General features: G+C 47.6%; 1 protein-coding gene across 1 annotated transcript in view; it reads left to right on the top strand.

The window, feature by feature from the left end:
• Positions 1-22,320, top strand: part of LOC143808970 (ankyrin and armadillo repeat-containing protein-like) — a 30,087-nt gene extending 7,767 nt beyond the window's left edge. The window contains exons 5-10 of the mRNA XM_077292148.1: positions 6,693-6,937; positions 7,758-7,914; positions 9,901-10,048; positions 17,076-17,195; positions 17,421-17,491; positions 22,094-22,320. Coding sequence (XP_077148263.1) covers positions 6,693-6,937; positions 7,758-7,914; positions 9,901-10,048; positions 17,076-17,195; positions 17,421-17,491; positions 22,094-22,176 — 824 coding nt within the window. The 3' untranslated portion in view covers positions 22,177-22,320. The remainder of the gene's footprint in view (positions 1-6,692; positions 6,938-7,757; positions 7,915-9,900; positions 10,049-17,075; positions 17,196-17,420; positions 17,492-22,093) is intronic.
• Positions 22,321-22,902: the final 582 nt, after the last annotated feature.

Genomic DNA, 22,902 nt, shown 5'->3' with positions numbered 1-22,902 from the left:
AGTAACCTGGCCATCTTTTCCCAATCTAAAGTCGGTTCTCAGCTTGGCCAACAATGTATGCTTTTCTAAGTTGGTCTGCGCAGAACCTGCTTACCCCACTTTCCTGCAGACATAGGATTGTTCTCCAGAGCTGTTCCTCGGATCACTTTCAGGACAGAGACACCGAAGATGGGATCATTTCTCCCCCTGCAGACTCCGCTTCCCTTGGGGATGTATACCAGTGGTCCTGTGTTCCCCCAATGTATTCAATGAGAGAGTACAAAATCCCATTTCTCCATCGCCACATTGGGGGACACAGGACCGTGGATGCTTGCTGCTGCCACTAGGAGGCTGACACTAAGTAAATACAAAAAGGGTTAGCTCCTTCACTGCAGTATACACCACCCACTGGCTCCGGATAGAACCAGTTCATGCTTAGTGTCCGTAGGAGGCACACTGGGTCTGCTGTTCAGACCATACTTTTTTATTTTTATATTTTGTTTATACCTTTTTGCTCAAGAGAAAGACTGGGGCGACGGACCCTTTGAAGGAGCCGATCTCCCCCAAACATCAACAGGCGAGCACGGCGAGTGTCGCCTCCTCGTACCCTCTCCTGTGACGTGAGAAGCCAGGCCTGAGCTATTTTAGGGTTGACGGTTCCCTTCAGGGCGCCGATCTCCCCTCTCCAGCAACAGACAGAACACAGAGTATCGCTTCCATGTACCCCCTTCTGAGCCAGGCCACAGCCGGACACAGCCCTGTGAAATCCTAGGGGAGTGAACCCTTAGAATAGAGGGTCCCTCCCCATGGCGTCCAGCTGCTCCCGTTGCACCACCACTGAATGAATAGTGGTGCTGCATGGAGCTGGACGGTCCCACTCCACCTCCCCCAAAGGGGATGGTGGATCGAGCGTTCCTGCACTGTCCTCCTCGCATTACTGACTTCCTGCAGAGCTGCAGCTCTGCTCCTCGATCCTCCTAGGCTTCGGGTGAGTTACAGCGTCACTGGTCCGGCCAGTTCTCCTCGGCTGGGCACCGCTAATTTAGTCCCCAGCTTCGGCCTCGACTAGGCCGCAGGCAGAAAACTCCGCCCACAGCGCACCTCACGCCCGAGGTCCCAACCACCGGCCCGGCGCTTCTCGTACACTGCGAGAAGCGCCCTTCCTAATCTTGGCGGTCATCTTAAGCTCCCCTAAGGACGAAGAAACACCGCACTGCCGCTATAAGGCTACGTTCACATTTGCGTTGTGCGCCGCAGCGTCGGCGCCGCAACGCACAACGCAAATAAAAACGCAGCAAAACGCATGCACAACGCTGCGTTTTGCGCCGCATGCGTCGTTTTTTTTCATTGAATTTGGACGCAGCAAAAATGCAACTTGCTGCGTCCTCTGCGCACCGACGCGGGCGCCGCAGCGAAGCATGCGGCGCAAAACGCAAGTGCGCCGCATGTCCATGCGCCCCCATGTTAAATATAGGGGCGCATGACGCATGCGGCGCCGCTGCGGCGCCCGACGCTGCGGCGAGGACCGCAAATGTGAACGTAGCCTAAGACCGCTGGGGAAGCAGGGGCACAGGACCTGGGTAAGTGCTCTGCCACACTGCCCGCAGGTCCCCTTTTCTCAGCCGCACAAAGTGCTCTGCCTCCCTTACAGCAGCACACAAAGTGCTACGCTGACTTTACAGCACAAAGTGCTCTGCTGACTTTTCAGCCACACTTAGCCTTCCCTGCAGTATTTTGGGGGTTAACAGGGATACCGCATGTCTCTATCTAAAACCTCCAAAAAGTCATCTAAGGCACATACAGTGTTTTTCACTTCTTGCACTTGTCCGGCTGCGCTACCAAGTGGGCATACTGCTCCGCACTGTCATGCTGGCGACCCTAAATGCGCTCAGGAGCCCCCCCACCGTGATCAAACCCACGGTGACCAGTCCCCCTGAGTGGGCCTTGTCACTATCGCAAGCTATGGCTTCTTTAACTAAGGTGATTGAGTCCAATCAGGATCCCTCCAGGAGCAGGACCACTAATCTGTCTGTCTCAGAGAATTCCCCTACATCAGGGGAACCACCGGCCTGCAGGGGCCTTTCTCATTTAAGACACAAACAGGCATCTAGGAAGCGACTACATAGCTTGTGTCCCCCGGGCCCTCCGGTGCCCCGGCGTCCGTTAGCTCCACTTCTCCCTCTCCAGGCGCCTATAGCGATCATGAATCTGATTCTGAGTCTGATGGGCCCCTTGATCTAGAGTCGCCAGGTTATCAGGCTACTGTGGATAGTCTCATTGAGTCTGTCAACCAGTCACTGCAGGTCGACAAAGAGCTTTCTCCTTCCCTCACGGATAACGCAATGTCCTCCTGACCTCCCCAAACAATGGACAGAATCCCCTCCAGTGGATCTATCCTGATTGTCCTCTAAGACTCCTCTGTCCCTGCCGGACAGATCCTCCATTAAAGATCCCACAGATCGCCTGATTGAGAACCTCGCCCGTTCGGTTTTTGAGGCATCAGACTCAGCACTTTTTCCCTCATTTGCAGCTACCTGGGTAGCCAAAGCCGTGATTTACTGGGCAGATTCCCTGCATAAGGACATACAGAAGAGTGATCTCCCCTCCGAGATAGCGGAGTTGGCCAATCAAATTTCTTTGGCTGGTGATTATTTCGTAAATGCTTCCCTGGACGCGGCTAATTGCTCTGCACTTACAGCTTCAAACACAGTAGCGATTTAGAAGGGCGCTATGCCTGAGAAACTGGCGAGCGGACTCTGCATGTAAAAAGGCCTTAACGTCCCTTCCCTATCTCAGTGTTCGCTTATTCGGTGAAAAGCTGGGCCAACTGATTTCGGATGCTACAGGGGGGAAGGGTAAATCCCCTCCCCAGCAGAGAATTAGGTGACCGATCCGCTGACAGCTGCAGACTCGTTTTCGGTCCTTTTCCAGCAATTACGGGTGGTCCTCTATAGCCAGGTCCCCCAGTTCGGGCGTCCCGCTGTCAGAGAAAAAAGTCCATAGACCTCATACAAGCCCAACCACTCGTGGAAGGGCCGCCCCATGCAGTCCAGATCTAGGGGATCCAGACCCCAAAGATCTTCAACTAAATGACTCGCAATACTGTCCGGACGACACCAGCAGAGTAGGCGGCCGCCTACTCCTGTTTAGCCATATCTGTCTCGCAGTCGTTCACGAGTGGGTCAGAGATCTGGTATTCTCGGGATACAAAATAGAATCCTGGGTTCTGACCCAAACGGGTTTTTCCCGCGAAGTAGTTTCCACCTTGATCAATACTCGAAAGCCAGTGTCATTGCGCATCTATCACCGGACCTGGAAAATCTTTTTTGAATGGTGCAGAAGCAGAGGTCGCCCTCTGCTGGTTTTTAACATTCCCACCATCTTGGAATTTCTTCAATCTGATCTGGACTTGGGGCTATCGCCGAACTCCCTCAAGGGGCAGATCTTGGCCTTGTCCGTCCTTTTCCAGCTTAATATTGCTTCCAAACCCCAGGTGAGAACGTTCTTTCAGGGAGTCTCCCACGTGGTACCTCCCTATAGAGCACCTCTAGAGGCTTGGGACCTTAATCTGGTCCTAGGTGTCCTGCAGGAATCTCCCTTCACCTGCAACCTGGTCAGCCTGCATACTATCTCAAAGCATTATAATGTCCATACTTGGGCATCTGCAGATGCGAGCCTGGGTAGATGAATTTTGCAGGCAGCGGTAGCGCACTTTTAGACAGCAGGCACCGTGAGTTTACTCTGTTGTGATGTTATTTCCCACCCAAGGACTGCTTTGGGACATCCCACGGTCCTGTGTCCCCTAATGTCCCCTCATTGGGCGACACAGCACCCACCCTTTTTGGCCTGTTACCTATGATGAGTGTTATAGTTTTGACATGTACCAACGGTTAATTTTGTTAATCTCCTGCTTGGCCACTGAACTGGTTCTATCCGGAGCCAATGGGTGGTGTATACTACAGAGGAGCAGCTACCCCTTTTTGTATTTACTTAGTGTCAGCTTCCTAGCCTAGTGGCAGCAGCGTACACCTACGGTCCTGTGTCCCCCAATGAGTGGCTCGGAGAAAGGGACTTTGCGGTACACATAAAATCCCTATTTTTTTATGCAATGACGAGTCACATTTTTTTATCTATTCTTTCTTAGGCTTTATTCCTCATGTTAAAATTCAGAGCGCTGTCGCCAGTTCCCGGGGGCTGAAATTCCTGATCGCATTGTTGCGGCACTCTCAGTCAGCACACATTAAGGTGGAGGCGGCACTTACCATTGCAGCATCAGTTCTAGGTTGGTCTGGATGGTGCACTATTCATTTATTATACAGATTTAGTCCTAAGCACTGGGGGATATGGCGATTTATACGCTGAAGGATATGGCAATGTTTGCGCTGGGGAATCGGATATGTCGATGTATGAACTGGGGAATATGGCTATGTATACACTGGGGGATATGGTGATGCATGCACTGGGGGGATATGGCGATGCATGCACAGGGAGGATAAGGCGATGCATGCACTGGGGGATATGGCGATGCATGCACTGGGGGATATGGCGATGCATGCACTGGGGAGGGGATATGGTGACGTATGCACTGGGGGATATAGCGAGGTATACCATACCTCCCAACTTTAGGGGAAGGGAAAGAGGGACAAAGTCAGCGGCACGCTACGCGCGCCGCGGCAAATTTTAGGCCACACCCATTTCACAACTAGCCACGCCCCAACCACACCCATTTAGCACTTCTAATCACAATGTTTCGTTAACAATAATTATGAACAAAAAAATATGGCCACACACGACGCTCCATACTGTACAATGGCCATTGGCCACATTATGCTCCATACTGTATAATGGCCCCACATGATGCTGCGTACAGTATACTTGCCCCACGTGATGGTCCATACAGTATAATGGCGCCACATGATGCTTTGTACAGTATAATGGCCCCACACGATGCTGGGTATAGTATAATGGCCACACAATGCTGGGTACAGTATAATGGCCCCACACAATGCTGGGTGCAGTATAATGGCCACACATGGTTACCCCACCCCCATCATTGCCTTCTCCATCAGTACACACAAACACCTTTCACCGCGCTCCCTCGCAGCAGCCGGCAGCTTCCACTCCCACGGCGCTGAATGGTGTCATCCAGCTGCGCCGCTGACTGCTGTATCCAGCATTACAGCTCAGTCCCCATAGAATGTAATACAGCACAGCCCCATAGAATATAATGCTGCACAGCCCCCATAGAATGTAACGCAGGCAGGTGGCAGCCCCCATAGAATGTAACGCAGGCAGGTGGCAGCCCCCATAGAATGTAACGCAGGCAGGTGGCAGCCCCCATAGAATGTAAGGGGTGCTGCACCAGGTTGGTGGAGAATCCGATGGATGGGTACCAGGGGGAGAGTGGGAGCGGGGTGCGCGCACCATGGGGAGACAAAGTTTAGTTTGTCAGTCCTCCTATGCTGTCAGAGTCTCTGCTGTAACCGCAGCAGGGCAGCGCTGCATGGAGAGGGGGAGAGACACATACATTCACTTACAGTCTGGAGATCCGCTCGCTGCTCCCGCGGTCACGCAGACACGGAGTGTCTCACAACTCTGCCCCCGTGCCAGAAACCAGTCCGGGTGCTGCCGCTCTGTCCTCAGAGTCCGCCCACGTCTATAGTTGAGGAGGAAGCCGGAGGCGGGCGGTGAGGCAACTCAAGGGGGCGTGGCTACAACGCAGTCCCAGGGAACGGAACGAACAGCGGGTACTAATCGGGCTCTCTCTACGTCCCGGAAGTGGGCGGGGCTTCACCGGCGGCCGCAAATTCGGGATTTTAAATGCCCGAAGCGGGACAGCGGGACCCCGGTGCCAAAGCGGGACTGTCACGCTGAAATCGGGACGGTTGGGAGGTATGGGTATACACGGGCTATCAGTATATTTGCATTGCACCTGGTAAATCTTTGTAACTGCAGGAGTTTAGTGACCATCAGGGTAAAACTGCTCATCCACCTCCTGTTCAGCAACAGCCAAGTGTGAAGGCCCCTGTACAGATTGTAAAAGCCATCGCTGCAATTTTTTTTTATATAAATAAGTGATGGAGATTAATACTGTCCCAATACGGTGCCATTTACTAGTCCTGTATAATGCCTACATAGTGGCCCCAGACAGTGAGCAGAGTCCATTCCTAAATTAAACCATGGAAAGAGAAGTCGGGAGGTGAAGGCCGCTGATTGTAGACTCACTTGGCAAATGCTCTTTTTGTCGATGCGGAGATCCACCATAACCCTGACACCCATGAGACTGATTTGCTCCTGCCCCAACTATCCACCAGTTATCATCGCAGTGTCATTGTCAACAGTTTTGGAAAAGCAGCCATTTCTAACGCTCGTGTAATATTTACCTGATCCTGGCTCTGGTTACTATGAGGAGCGCTGCTCCAGAGCATGACAGGTTAGTTCATAGATTCCAGGGCAATGAAGCAAGTGACCACAAGCCTCTGATTTTCTTATGTCTAATGCGAACCCCATGACTTATAAACACACCGACCAACTCAGTGGTTAAGAACACAAGAAACCAAAATAAATGTTGACTGTGTCTAGAGTTAGAAAAGATATGTATCAGGTGTAGGAAGCCTTCATACACGTGACAGCCTCACTCCTGCAATTTAATTTTTTTCATGCAAGTTCTCTGTTACGCCGTAAACCTCTCAGGTCTCCTATTATTTTCGCAGGTCACAGTGAGAATCTGGAGCTGATTGGGAAAGGCTCAGGCTTCAGTTACTCTCACGTCCTCCTCCTGTTCCGCTCATCGGAGGAAGCCGTCCGCCTGACAGCCGGAGAGGCTTTAGCCACTTTTGCTTTTAACAGTACAAACCAACAAAGGGAGATTACCCAGAATGGAAGATTGATGTGGAGCGACTTTGCCCTATTCCTAGAGTCAGCCGATCAGAATCACAGGGCGATGGCAGCGTTTCAGGTATATTATGACATGCCGTATCAGTCTGCACCCGATCAAATCAGTGCAATTATATTATTCACTAGCAAAACCGTGCAGTGCAGGAGACAACATCAACAACAAATGCACAAAAACACCCGCGACAGTACATAATACTAAACCGCTGCACAATTGTTACCACCTCTGCACAAAAACATTGCTGTGAGATCATTCGGGCATAACCCACTCATGGACAGGGTGCAGGTGACCCACCCAGGTATTGTGTGCAGGTGACCCACCTGTGAACAGGGCACAGGTGACCCATCCAAAAACACCTGGGAACGAGATTCAGATGACCAACCCGGGAACGTAGGTGACCCTACGCCCTATTCCCGGGTTGGTCATCCCAGTCCTATTCCTAGGTGGATCACCTGCACCCTGTTCCCGGATGAGTCACCTGCGCCCCGTTCCCGGGTTGGTCAAGTGTTGTGTTTTATATTAAAATGCACATACCGTATTTTAATTAACCCAATTCCCAATAAACCTACATTCTTTAAGGGTTTTTATAGTCAACCAGTCTTTCCAGATTAGTAGTGATAAATATTAACTAAAAACTTGCAAAATACAGGCGAAAGGCAAAACCCAACACTCCTGGTCCCCAATACGAAATCTGGACTAGGGCTGTCCCAATCTTCATCACACTATGGCAGAGGGGCCTATGTATGACCTATAACTATGTAGAAATTAAAGAAATCACCTAAAATATATTCCCTGAGCCATCGTCGGTCATCTCCTTTAAGTTGCTGGAGCTGTGTGCTTCTGCTTTAATGTTATCATTGATTTTCTTTTTCTCCTCTTGCAGTTGGTGGTATTGGCGCCCATCATCCCTGATAAGGATCCATCATACACGTGTGCTGTTGGCATACAGACACTAGTAGAGTTACTGGAGACCCCACGCTCTTATGACACCCTGGCTCTGGCTGTGGACTGTGTAGCCAGATTATCCCATACTCGGGCAGGTAAAACACTCCTCCTTATATCTATAAATTTGTATCCGTAAATTTATGCCCTTTAATGGGTTTATGTCTGCACTAATGCATTTGCTTCAGGCATATGTAGATGAGGGGCCTCAGTCTACGATAGCTTCATGGGCCTGCATCCAGCCTTTACATTCATTACAACTTAACCCAACACAGCAAGGGTTAATGTGGGTTAATTTCTCCTCTAGGGGCAGGAATAATTTTGCCATAGAGTGCTGTTATTAGGGGCAGTTTGTGGTCAGTATATATTGATCTGCATGGATTGAGGATAACTTTCAGAAGGTTGTCAGCTGTATAGCTCTACAGCCCTCACTTCACATGGAGTGGGCTCAACGTCTAAGCCGCCATATACATCACATGTGCTCAGAAGACTTGCATGGACAGCACTGTGCATTATGGGTTAACAACTGCATTTTCATGCACAAATTAGACTGCAGTAAAGAAGCCTGTTTTAGGCGACAGCGTCCTGACCCCTGTTATAAGCAGCGGTGTCCTGACTCCCGTTTCAGGCGTCGGTGTCCTGAACCCTGTTATAGATGGCAGATTCCTGACCCCTGTTGTAAGCAACAATGTTTTGACCCCTGTTGTAGGCAGCAGTGGCTTGACCACTGTTGTAGGCGGCAGCATCTTGACTGCTGTTGTAGGCAGCTGTGTCCTGACGGCTATTGTAGGCAGCATTGTCCTGACCCCTGTTGGAGGCGGTAGCAGTGTCCTGACCCCTGTTGGCGGCGGCGACATTGTCCTAACCCCTTGTGGGAATATGCTACCTGAGTGGGTTGGGGAATACTCGCTTGGCAGCAGGATAAACACTTCAGGCACGACATCTCACACATAACAGTCTTATTTGGTTTATTAAAGTGTCATAAACCACATGACGTACAGTCCATTGCGTTACATTTCATGAACTTATCACGATCCTCAGTCCGTTCATGCAGCCGATAGGCTTTTCTGCTGTATAATATAATCCCCTTGTCCGGGGTTACCTTTCAGGAGTTCCACTCCTCATGCTCACTACCGGTCAGTCCCATGGTCCTCACCACAATGACCGTCCAGGTCGACTGTCTCACAGTGCTTCCAGGACGACTCCAATCCCAAGAGCCTCCAACACTGACCGTCCAGGTCGATGGTCTCACAGTGCTTCCAGGACGACTCCAATCCCAAGAGCCTCCAACACTGACCGTCCAGGACCTAAAGCACACAGGCCATTCTGCGGTGTCCAGCCAGGACACATGGAAGTGTGTCCACTCTGACAGAGTCCCAAACACTCACTCTATGTGCTACACACACCTCCTTTACATAGGTGTAACCACACCCAGGTACCTGTCACATGGCCAGTCAGGTGAGCGTGACATCACCACAGGTCCTTTCACACAAAACCACCTTACGTGTTCAGACACGCCTCTTTCGGTGGGTTTGTAGGTGACTGAACCCACCCATCTCTCCAATCACCTGGAAGCCTTCCCAATGTAAACAAATCCCTCAGTAGTAGATCTGCTTGAGCAAAACATACCCAGGCTTCCATCACAGGGCCACCCACCTCTGCGATACATACCGTCCATCAATCACATGACCAGTCGTTGTTTCAACACAATTATGTCTCCAAGTGCATCCCGAAGTGCACATGCAGCGCCCCCTGGCTGCAACATTGGTCACTGCACCACACCCTGTTGGAGGCGGCGACATTGTCCTGACCCCTGTTGGAGGCTGCGGCAGTGTCCTGACCCCTGTTGGATGTAGTGTCGGTAGCGTTCTGACCTCTGTTGTAGGCGGCGGCGGCATTGTCCTGACCCCTGTTGGAGGCGATGGCATTGTTCTGATCCCTGTTCGAGGCAGTGGCAGCATTGTCCTGACCCCTGCTCGAGGCGGCGGCATTGTACTGACCCCTGTTGGAGGCAGTGACGGCAGCGTTCTGACCTCTGTTGGAGGCAGTGGCATCCTGATCTCCTTGTTATCTTTTGCTCTTAGGCCTTTCTGCAGCATTGGTTTCCATTGATATTGTGAATTTGTTGTGTCCACTCCTGTCCATCCCATCACAGCAAGTGAAAGGTTCGGCCTCCATTGCTTTGTCTTACCTAAGCTTCAATCCGCTGGCTGAGAGGCAGCTACTACAGAGGTAACACATGAGATATTGGGTATTTACAACTAACTGATCAGAATGGTTGTTGTTGTGAATTTGGATTCTGGGCTCCCCCGGTGGCCGCTTGTGGAATTGGACTTGTCATCCTCTTTCCTGTTTCACCTGATTCCATCAGTAGTGGGTGTCGCTATTTAAGCTCATTTCTCTGGTGGTTTCTTGCCGGTCAACAATGTTATCTGATGCCTCTCAGTGCTTGTTCCTGCTTCTAGACAACTACTGATAAGTTGGACTTTTGTCCATGTTTTGTTTTGCCTATTTGTTCCAGTTCGCAGCTGAAGTTTTGTTACTGTGTCTGGAAAGCTCTCGTCGATCAGGGATTGCTACTCTGGCGTTATGAGTTAATGCCAGAGTTTAAGGTAATCTCTGGATGGTGTTTTGTTAGTGTTTTTCTGCTGACCATGAAAGTATACTATCTGTCTTCTGCTATCTAGTAAGCGGACCTCAAATTTGCTAAGACTATTTTCCTGCTGCGTTTGTAGTTTCATCTGAACTCACCGTCATTATATGTGGGGGGCTACTGTCTTCTTTGGAATATTTCTCTAGAGGTGAGCCAGGTCTTATATTTCCCTCTGCTAGCTATCTAGGTCTTAGGCCAGAGCTGGGCATCTAGCGATAAATAGGAAATGCTACCTGGCTATTTCTAGTTGCGCGGCAGGCTTAGTTCATGGTCAGTATAGTTCCATCTTCCGAGAGCTTGTCCCTCTATAGGCTTGCTATGATCTCTGCCTGCAGAGATCATGACAGTTTGACCGGCCCATAAAGTGTTAAAGACCCAGGTTGAGAAAGGAGAGTTATAAGAAGTCTGCTGGAATTTTTTTTTTTTTTTTTTTTCCTCCAGTCTGCCTTGCTGCAGTCTCTTTTCTCTCTCTCCTCTTAATCTCTGTATGCTCTGTGTGCACCTGACAATAATGGATCTCCAGAGTGTAACTGCGGGTTTGAATAATCTCATCACGAAAGTACAAAATTTACAAGATTTTGTGGTACATGCTCCGGTATCTGAGCCGAGAATTCCTTTGCCGGAGTTCTTCACAGGGAATAGAGCTAGCTTCCAGAATTTCCGAAATAATTGTAAGCTTTATTTGTCCCTGAAGTCTCGTTCAGCTGGAGACCCTGCTCAGCAGGTTAGGATTGTGATTTCCTTGCTCAGGGGTGACCCTCAAGATTGGGCCTTCTCATTGCCAGCAGGGGATCCTGCGTTACGCGATGTGGATGCGTTTTTTCTGGCCTTGGGCTTGCTTTATGAGGAACCTCATTTGGAACTTCAGGCAGAAAAAACTTTGATGGCACTATCTCAGGGGCAAGACGAAGCTGAAGTTTTCTGCCAAAAATTCCGTAAATGGTCTGTGCTTACTCAGTGGAATGAGTGCGCCTTGGCGGCAACTTTCAGAGAAGGTCTCTCTGATGCCGTTAAGGATGTTATGGTGGGGTTCCCTTTGCCTGCAGGTCTGAATGAGTCCATGACAATGGCTATTCAGATTGATAGGCGTCTGCGGGAGCGCAAACCGATGCACCATCTGGCGGTGTCTATGGAAAAGACGCCAGAAAGTATGCAGTGTGATAGAATTCTGTCCAGGAGCGAGCGACAGAATTTTAGACGGAAGAATGGATTGTGTTTCTATTGTGGGGATTCTACTCATGTTATATCGGCATGCTCTAGGCGTACAAAGAAGCTGGATAAGTCTGTTTCCATTGGCACCATTCAGTCTAAGTTTATTTTGTCTGTAACCCTGATTTGCTCTTTGTCATCCATTGCCACGGACGCCTATGTTGACTCTGGCGCCGCTCTGAGTCTTATGGATTGGTCCTTTGCCAATCGTTGTGGTTTTGATTTAGAGCCTTTGGAGACTCTTATTCCTCTGAAGGGGATTGACTCCACCCCATTGGCTAATAATAAACCACAATACTGGACACAAGTAACCATGCGTATCAATCCGGATCACCAGGAGATTATTCGTTTCCTGGTGCTGTATAATTTACATGACGATTTGGTACTGGGATTGCCATGGTTGCAGTCTCACAACCCAGTCTTGGACTGGAGAGCTATGTCTGTGTTGAGCTGGGGATGTAAGGGTATTCATGGGGACGTACCTTTGGTTTCTATTTCGTCGTCCATTCCCTCTGAAGTCCCTGAGTTCCTCTCTGACTATCAAGACGTCTTTGACGAACCCAAGCTTGGGTCGTTACCTCCGCACCGTGAGTGCGATTGTGCCATAGATTTGATACCGGGTTGTAAATATCCAAAGGGTCGTTTGTTTAATTTGTCTGTGCCGGAACATGCTGCTATGCGGGAATATATAAAGGAGTCTTTGGAAAAGGGACTTATTCGTCCATCTTCTTCTCCCTTGGGAGCTGGGTTTTTCTTTGTCTCAAAAAAAGACGGCTCTTTGAGACCATGTATTGATTATCGGCTTCTGAATAAGATCACTGTTAAGTATCAATACCCATTGCCATTGCTTACTGATTTGTTTGCTCGTATAGAGGGTGCTAAGTGGTTCTCTAAAATTGATCTTCGTGGGGCGTATAATTTGGTGCGGATCAGGCAGGGGGATGAGTGGAAGACCGCATTTAATACGCCCGAGGGCCACTTTGAGTATTTGGTCATGCCTTTTGGTCTTTCTAATGCCCCTTCAGTTTTCCAGTCTTTTATGCATGATATTTTCCGCGATTTTCTGGATAAATTTATGATAATATATCTGGATGATATTCTGATTTTTTCTGATGACTGGGACTCTCATGTCCAGCAGGTCAGGAGAGTTTTTCAGGTTCTGCGGTCTAATTCTTTATGTGTGAAGGGGTCTAAGTGCGTTTTTGGGGTCCAGAAAATTTCCTTTTTGGGGTATATTTTTTCTCCCTCTTCCATTGAGATGGATCCCGTCAAGGTGCAAGCTATTTGTGACTGGACTCAGCCCTCCTCTCTTAAGGGTCTTCAGAGATTTTTGGGCTTTGCCAACTTTTACCGCCGATTTATTGCTGGTTTTTCGGATGTCGTTAAACCACTGACTGATTTGACCAGACAAGGCGCTGATGTTGCTAATTGGTCCCCTCATGCTGTAGAGGCCTTTCAGGAGCTTAAGCGCCGTTTTGCCTCTGCCCCTGTGTTGCGTCAGCCTGATGTGAATCTGCCTTTTCAGGTTGAGGTTGACGCTTCGGAGATCGGAGCTGGGGCAGTGTTGTCGCAGAAAGGTTCCGACTGCTCCGTCATTAGGCCTTGTGCCTTCTTTTCTCGCAAATTTTCGCCCGCAGAGCGGAATTATGATGTTGGGAATCGGGAGCTTTTGGCCATGAAGTGGGCGTTTGAGGAGTGGCGCCATTGGCTCGAGGGGGCTAGGCATCAGGTGGTGGTATTGACTGACCACAAAAATTTGATTTATCTTGAGACTGCCAGACGCCTGAATCCTAGACAGGCGCGCTGGTCTTTATTTTTTTTCTCGCTTTAATTTTGTGGTGTCATACCTACCGGGTTCTAAGAATGTTAAGGCAGATGCCCTTTCTAGGAGTTTTGACCCGGACTCTCCTGGTAATTCTGAACCCACAGGTATCCTTAGGGAGGGAGTAATTTTGTCGGCCGTTTCTCCTGATCTGCGGCGGTCCTTGCAAGAGTTTCAGGCGGATAGACCGGATCGTTGTCCGCCTGATAGACTGTTTGTTCCGGATGATTGGACCAGCAGAGTCATCTCTGAGGTACATTCTTCTGCATTGGCAGGTCATCCCGGAATTTTTGGTACCAGGGATTTGGTGGCAAGATCCTTCTGGTGGCCTTCTCTGTCACGAGATGTGCGAGTCTTTGTGCAGTCATGTGACGTTTGTGCTCGGGCCAAGTCTTGTAGTTCTCGGGCTAGCGGACTGCTGTTGCCCTTGCCTATTCCTAAGAGGCCTTGGACACACATCTCGATGGATTTTATTTCAGATCTGCCTGTTTCCCAGAAGATGTCTGTCATCTGGGTGGTCTGTGACCGTTTCTCTAAAATGGTCCATTTGGTTCCTCTGCCCAAGTTGCCTTCTTCTTCTGAGTTGGTTCCTCTGTTTTTTCAGAATGTTGTCCGATTGCACGGTATTCCTGAGAATATTGTTTCTGACAGAGGTACCCAATTTGTGTCTAGATTTTGGCGGGCATTCTGTGCTAGGATGGGCATAGATTTGTCTTTTTCGTCTGCTTTTCACCCTCAGACTAATGGCCAGACCGAGCGAACTAATCAGACCCTTGAGACATATCTGAGGTGTTTTGTCTCTGCTGACCAGGATGATTGGGTTGCTTTTTTGCCATTGGCAGAGTTCGCCCTCAATAATCGGGCCAGTTCTTCCACCTTGGTGTCCCCGTTTTTCTGTAATTCGGGGTTTCACCCTCGATTTTCCTCCGGTCAGGTGGAATCCTCGGATTGTCCTGGAGTGGATGCGGTGGTGGAGAGATTGCATCACATCTGGGGGCAGGTTATGGACAATTTGAAGTTGTCCCAGGAGAAGACTCAGCGTTTTGCCAACCGTCATCGTCGTGTTGGTTCTCGGCTTTGTGTTGGAGATTTGGTGTGGTTGTCTTCTCGTTTTGTCCCTATGAGGGTCTCTTCTCCTAAGTTTAAACCTCGGTTCATCGGCCCTTATAGAATATTGGAGATTCTTAATCCTGTTTCTTTCCGTTTGGACCTCCCTGCGTCCTTTTCCATTCATAACGTTTTTCATCGGTCGTTATTGCGCAGGTATGAGGTACCTGTTGTACCTTCTGTTGAGCCTCCTGCTCCGGTGTTGGTTGAGGGTGAGTTGGAGTACGTTGTGGAGAAAATTTTGGACTCTCGTGTTTCCAGACGGAAACTCCAGTATCTGGTCAACTGGAAGGGTTACGGCCAGGAGGATAATTCTTGGGTCAATGCATCTGATGTTCATGCTTCTGATCTTGTTCGTGCCTTCCATAGGGCTCATCCTGGTCGCCCTGGTGGATCTGGTGAGGGTTCGGTGCCCCCTCCTTGAGGGGGGGGTACTGTTGTGAATTTGGATTCTGGGCTCCCCCGGTGGCCGCTTGTGGAATTGGACTTGTCATCCTCTTTCCTGTTTCACCTGATTCCATCAGTAGTGGGTGTCGCTATTTAAGCTCATTTCTCTGGTGGTTTCTTGCCGGTCAACAATGTTATCTGATGCCTCTCAGTGCTTGTTCCTGCTTCTAGACAACTACTGATAAGTTGGACTTTTGTCCATGTTTTGTTTTGCCTATTTGTTCCAGTTCGCAGCTGAAGTTTTGTTACTGTGTCTGGAAAGCTCTCGTCGATCAGGGATTGCTACTCTGGCGTTATGAGTTAATGCCAGAGTTTAAGGTAATCTCTGGATGGTGTTTTGTTAGTGTTTTTCTGCTGACCATGAAAGTATACTATCTGTCTTCTGCTATCTAGTAAGCGGACCTCAAATTTGCTAAGACTATTTTCCTGCTGCGTTTGTAGTTTCATCTGAACTCACCGTCATTATATGTGGGGGGCTACTGTCTTCTTTGGAATATTTCTCTAGAGGTGAGCCAGGTCTTATATTTCCCTCTGCTAGCTATCTAGGTCTTAGGCCAGAGCTGGGCATCTAGCGATAAATAGGAAATGCTACCTGGCTATTTCTAGTTGCGCGGCAGGCTTAGTTCATGGTCAGTATAGTTCCATCTTCCGAGAGCTTGTCCCTCTATAGGCTTGCTATGATCTCTGCCTGCAGAGATCATGACAGGTTGTTTATTCCAGAGTAATGCCGAGTTTGTCCATCGGCTATTCGTGAGTTGATCAGCAGTCATTTCATGGGCTGATTTCACAAGCAAACGACCTTACTATAAACACAGAGCGACTGTTGTTCAGGGCATACATTATTACATGGTCTTACACATGAAGATGTGCAGCCGAGAATGATGATTTTTGGGTTTAATTGAAAATCATTGCATCCAATGATTTTGCTCTCTCATCAGTTGATTGCCTGCCTATTTTAGAAGGGTCGATAGCCAGGATTGGTGCTTAACTCTTGATGCATGCACGCCACTCAGTATATGAGGGTGATACAAAGGAAACATGAGTTCTTGTTGGAATCCTGGGGAAATCTTACTCAAGGAGACCGTTAGTTATAATTCTTCACAGTAGATGGGAGGTAACGTTTTACAGGCACACAGCTATGACACAGTTCTGAGCTTAAGTTTATCACAGGGATTTTATTCAAGCTTCTTTTCATCACATAGAATCATTTCTCTTCATGCAATGCTTCATCAACATATATGAAAGTCTTTTCACACACAGTGAAAGCAGTCACAGGGGAGCGCAGAGGAATCAACCCAGGGAAGGGGAGATGTCGAGCACCACCGCAGCTCCAACTGAATACCTCCAAGGGAGGATAAGAGCGTATGTCAAACAGAAATCAGTCCCAGGAGCGCTGAAGGAAACTCAGACAACATATGTAGTTTACCACAACGCGTTTCGACGGTAAACACCGTCTTCTTCAGGTGGGAGTTACTCCCACCTGAAGAAGACGGTGTTTACCGTCGAAACGCGTTGTGGTAAACTACATATGTTGTCTGAGTTTCCTTCAGCGCTCCTGGGACTGATTTCTGTTTGACATATTTTCACACAGTGTCTTAACTTAAGCAGAACTGTACTTGCTCATGCAGTGAAGTGAGGGATGGGGTATGAATCCGGTGCTGTAGCTCTCTCACTTCTATCTTGAGGCTGTCCTGACTGCTTCTATGATTGCAGCAATCGCTTCTCAGGAAGAACTGGTGTGATTTCAGTCTGTCATGAGACTCTATCGCATGCACCTTACTCTTGGATGTCCAGGACACAATAATCACTTTCCCAGCATCACTTGAGGCTGAGCTAACCACTCCCTGTCTTCTATATCCATTTTAACCCATATAGTTGCTTGATGTTTCCAAATCAACAGTGCAGCTTGTATCTGTCACCCTATTATAAATAATGTCTCACTTGCCCACAGTCCCCTCCGTAGCTGTGTACATGGATATCTGTCTGTCAGTGACTATATATATTTTTGGGTTTGGTACCAGATGTAGAAGAGAACCGGAGCTCATGAAGGTCCTAATACACTATAACAAGAAGAGAAGATGGTCGGAAAGTTTCCTGGAGAGATGGAGACACATCAGAGAGCTGACGCTGCCCCCCATCCGGTACACGCTTTCCTGTCATTGTCAATAATTCCGTGCTGTTCAGTGGTTAATAAGCGTCAGTTCAGATTGTTTTATATTGTGGGACCCACTCTATTGACCACCATGACAAGATCCATGGAGGATGTTATCCAGATTCCCGAATAGCAGATTTTACCAACCCCTTTACCTCAGAATCACATGACAGATTGTGGTAGAAATATTGTAATCTAATTGATCATGTCTTAGGAGGACGGCGGCATTTGTGACATCCTCTGGCAGACAGACAGTGGACAGAAGAGCTATCGAGAGCTCTGCAGGTACTGTGCTTACGTAGGTTAAAAAAGGAGCAGCATCCAGTTCAGGTGAAAAAGAGAAAAAAATCTTTATTCCGCCATGATGCAACGTTTCGACCAGTGTTTGTCCTTATCAAGTATAAACAATAAAAAAAAATGGCAGCCTTATATAGTGTGTAGACACATGCACGCCATTCACTAACAAGGTACTGCCCGCTTACATTTTACACAAATATAAAGTCTCACATAATCCATAAAATCAGTACATATACCATAAGCATCTCGCGTGACAGACATAAAATAAAGTAATATCAATAATAAATAATATTGCACACTATCCGCCCCGTTGTGTTGTCAAACCAATCTCTGCTGAGCATCCTATTGGTCAAGAAGAACACGGACCAGTCCAAACTCGTGACACATAGTAACCATAGAAAACAATGCCATCAACCAATGATTGTGTTCAAGTAGTATTGGCGCCAAAATCGCAATGCTTGCAAGCCAATCACACGTACTTACACTGCTATGGACATCCCGAGCTGAGGTATCGCACGCTGTCTCACCGCCGGCAAACAAACTTCGCATGCATATGTGCCACCGCCACACGTCACAGGAGCCTGACCACATGACTAAGTCACGTGACTGCACTATCCGGACACTGGGTCCAGCGTGCAGCCTAGAAACGGAAGGACGCTCATGTGAGTGCGCTGCAGTAGGGGAAAACTCACTTTTTAGTTATCTTAAATGATCCATCCATCAATGTAATGGCATCCCAATTGTATGTCATTTTGTACAGAAATTTCCAAAGCTCGCATATAACACAAAACCGAGCTCGAGCATTGTTATTACAAATCTATGAGTCAAATCAATTGGCGCTAAATCACCATGCCAAGTGTACTAATGCACAGTAGCACCGATCACAGAGAAGGCTAACATATACACAAAAATATTTTCATATTTATACATATAAATAAAAATGACAATCGGGACAAACAGAGGCCATGGGGAATAGTAGACAAATCCAAACTTGGACGTAATACTATAATCCCTGAAATCCATCTTCAGGACTCTCAGGCCGTCCCCGGATATCAATTCCCGTATATGAAGAATACAGAAAAAAAGAAAAGTGAGAAAAAAGTAAAAAATGAAAAACAATACACCAATGAGACGCCATTTGGGGGATCAGGTTACACATATCTGTAAGTTATAATCAGCATTAAGACCCCTGCGTTGTAATGTACCCAGTGTGGAAATCCATCTCCTCTCTTTTCTCTTTAGGATTTTTATTCTATCCCCCTACCCCTCTCCTCTGTACAGGGACACTATCTATGACTCTAAACCTAAGTTGGTTTACCGAATGTCTACATTCACAGAAATGTATAGGGACTGGTAAATCAAGTTATTTAGTTCTAATAGTACTTTTATGTTTGCTAATGCTCGCCTTGACCTCCATAAAATTCTCACCCACATACACCAGCCCACAAGGCATACAGTCATGTAAATAACAAAACTCGGAGTACAAGTGTATCCTTTAGGGCTCATTTCCACTGGCGAGGAAAACGGATGAGTGCAATCCGAAAAAAAATCGGATTGCACTCGGACCAATGTTATTCAATAGGTGTCTTTTCATTTGCGATTTTTTTCTCGGCCGAAATCGGACTGAGAAAAAAATCGCAGCATGCTGCGATTTGCTGCGAGTCTCGGACGAGACTCGCCAATGCAAGTCAATGGGTGCGAGAAAAAAATCGCACAGCACTCGCACCATGCGAGTTCTGTCCGATTTTTACGCACCGGTGTCCTTTGAAAAGCCGGCAATTCAGCGCGGTGTACAGTAAAATCACACTGACAGGTTAGAATAGACTAGATATATACACATAGAATGTGTATATATACATATATATATGTCAGTGAGACACCTATATATGTATATTTATATTTAATGCAGCGCTAGATAGCATAAAAGCCGCTAATTCAATTGCCGGCTTCTCATTTCTCCTTCACAAACCCGACATGATATGAGACATGGTTTACATACAGTAAACCATCTCATATCCCCTTTTTTTTTGCATATTCCACACTACTAATGTTAGTAGTGTGTATGTGCAAAATTTGGCCGCTGTAGCTGCTCAAATAAAGGGTTAAATGGCGGAAAAAATTGGCGTGGGCTCCCGCGCAATTTTCTCTGCCAGAGTGGTAAAGCCAGTGACTGAGGGCAGATATTAATAGCCTAGAGAGGGTCCATGGTTATTGGCCCCCCCTGGCTACAAACATCTGCCCCCAGCCACCCCAGAAAAGGCACATCTGGAAGATGCGCCTATTCTGGCACTTGGCCACTCTCTTCCCACTCCCGTGTAGCGGTGGGATATGGGGTAATGAAGGGTTAATGCCACCTTGCTATTGTAAGGTGACATTAAGCCAGATTAATAATGGAGAGGCGTCAATTAAAAAACCTGTCAGTGTCATTTTACTGTACACGGCGCTGAATTGCCGGCTTTTCAAAGGACACTGGTGCGTAAAAATCGGACAGCAATACGGATGTCATACTGATGTCATACGGATGACGCGATTAAAAATCGCATTGCACTCGCATGACACTCGCATGACAATCGCATACGTTACATCCGTTTTTTCGGTCCAGATTACGGACCGATTTGTCTCTCGCCAGTGGAAATGAGCCCTTTTGGAAAATGTCTTCCCAGTATTTGGGTGATAAAAGAAATCGCCCTTCAGTATTTTCCCACAGCATGCACAATCCAGGCAAGGAAAATAATCTGTTTGTCACTCTCCATAAGGAGAAACGTTACCCCTTAGACCCCAGTCCAGAGCCTCTCACCTAGCCAAATCAGTTCTCAGGCTTCGCACTGACGAGGGCCAACAGCCCGAAACACCGTGTCTGCGAATTGAGATACTGATTTGACTTTTATCCTAAGTCTGGATGCTGCTCCTTTTTTGTTTTTTGACTGTTTGTTCTCCAATTGGCTTCATTGGACTCGGAACGTGCATCCTTATATTGAAGTGCTGTCGGCTGCTACTTTTCTACATGTTGTGCTTACATAGGTTATAGAAAGTAAATAACTTGGCACTCAACTTGTGTATAGTGATGATTTTAAGAATTAAATATTTATTACTTGGATCGCAGTCCAGCATAAACGTTTCGGTCAAAACAATAAGACCTTCTTCAGTAGACCGACTGCTTGTCAGATGTAGAGGGTCGCAGAGTATAGGTAAGATCCTATATATTAATTGTAAATGGACCTCAGATCAGTTGGATATGAACGCATAGTTCTTCAAATTGTGGTAAGGTTGGTAACTAGGATAGCCAGGATAGGTATGTATCCCATAGAATTAAAGGGAACCTGTCACCACGTTTTTGGAAGATGGGATAAAAATAGCGTTAAATAGGGGCAGAGGTGGGCGTTACATTAGTGTGTGTGTTATGCGTTTATTACCCACCTAAGTTGCCGAAATAACTTTGCAAAGTCTCCGTTTTCGCCTGTCAATCAGGCTGGTCAGGTCACATGGGCGTGGTGTCTTCACCCAGATTTGGCGTAGTTTTCCGTTGGTGGCGTAGTGGTGTGCGCATGCCCAAAGTCCGGAATCCTCTTCCAGGGGATTTAAAATAGCGCGGTGTTCGTTATTGCATTGGTGATCGGTGGGCGCGGCCATCTTCCTTTGGCCGCGCGTGCGCAGAAGCGGCGCTCTGCTGGCCGCGGCTTCAGGAAAATGGCCGCGGGATGCCGCGCGTGCGCAGATGGATATCGCGGCGGCCATTTTCCTGAAGCCGCGGCCAGCAGAGCGCCGCTTCTGCGCACGCGCGGCCAAAGGAAGATGGCCGCGCCCACCGATCACCAATGCAATAACGAACACCGCGCTATTTTAAATCCCCTGGAAGAGGATTCCGGACTTTGGGCATGCGCACACCACTACGCCACCAACGGAAAACTACGCCAAATCTGGGGGAAGACAACGCCCATGCGACCTGACCAGCCTGATTGACAGGCGAAAACGGAGACTTTGCAAAGTTATTTCGGCAACTTAGGTGGGTAATAAACGCATAACACACACACTAATGTAACGCCCACCTCTGCCCCTATTTAACGCTATTTTTATCCCATCTTCCAAAAACGTGGTGACAGGTTCCCTTTAAAGAGCAGGGTAACTTTCAATGTGCTGGCATATAATAATGAGTTCCTCACCATAAATGTTATTGTATATATTGGCCAATAGTTACTCGTGTAGTGGCACAAAATTCTATTGTTCAAGGTCTCCTTGAGAGTCCTGTAGGATAGGTGCCACTGTGTTACCGGCCCCAATAAGTTGTAAATGGATGACGTGCATCAACGCGGTGTCCGCCGCTGGTTTGACCAAAACGTTTATGCTGGACTGCGATCCAAGTAATAAATATTTAATTCTTAAAATCATCACTATACACAAGTTGAGTGCCAAGTTATTTACTTTCTATAATCTTACTGGCGTGGGCAACCTATCTTGAGCACCAACACAGCTGTGCCACGATATACTTCACTATTGTGCTTACATAGGTGTCTGTTAAAGCCATTGATAAAGGTACAGAGTGATACGTCTGACCTGTGAGCGATAAAGTATTGTCCATTCCTTTCCTTTCAGATCAGATCATCGCTCCCCGAGATGACGATTTCTCAAATATCCAAAGTGATGTCAAGAGGAAGAATAATTGCTTATCTGTTTAAGAAGATCCATATAGTTTTCAGTGTCATTACACACGAAAATTGCATATATGTATGTATATATACACTGCACAGTTCCACTCCTCCTGTCCTGTATATATACACTGCACAGTACCACTCCTCCTGTCCTGTATATATACACTGCACAGTACCGCTCCTCCTGTCCTGTATATATACACTGCACAGTATCACTCCTCCTGTTCTGTGTGTGTATATATATATATATATATATATATATATATATATACACACTGCACAGTATCACTCCTCCTGTCCTGTATATATACACTGCACAGTACCATTCCTCCTGTCCTGTATATACACCGCACAGTACCACTCCTCCTGTCCTGTATATATACACTGCACAGTACCACTCCTCCTGTCCTGTATATATACACTGCACAGTATCACTCCTCCTGTTCTGTGTGTGTATATATATATATATATATATATATATATATATATATATATATATACACTGCACAGTATCACTCCTCCTGTCCTGTATATATACACTGCACAGTACCATTCCTCCTGTCCTGTATATATACACTGCACAGTACCACTCCTCCTGTATATATACACTGCACAGTACTGCTCCTCCTGTCCTGTATATATACACTGCACGGTACCACTCCTTCTGTATATATACACTGCACAGCACCACTCCTCCTGTATATATACACTGCACAGTACTGCTCCTCCTGTCCTGTATATATACCTTGCACA

Source organism: Ranitomeya variabilis, chromosome 2 (genome assembly GCF_051348905.1).
Source record: "Ranitomeya variabilis isolate aRanVar5 chromosome 2, aRanVar5.hap1, whole genome shotgun sequence".
NCBI lineage: Eukaryota > Metazoa > Chordata > Amphibia > Anura > Dendrobatidae > Ranitomeya > Ranitomeya variabilis.
The sequence above is the reverse complement of the archived record's forward strand: the minus strand, read 5'-3'. Positions and strand labels throughout refer to the sequence as shown.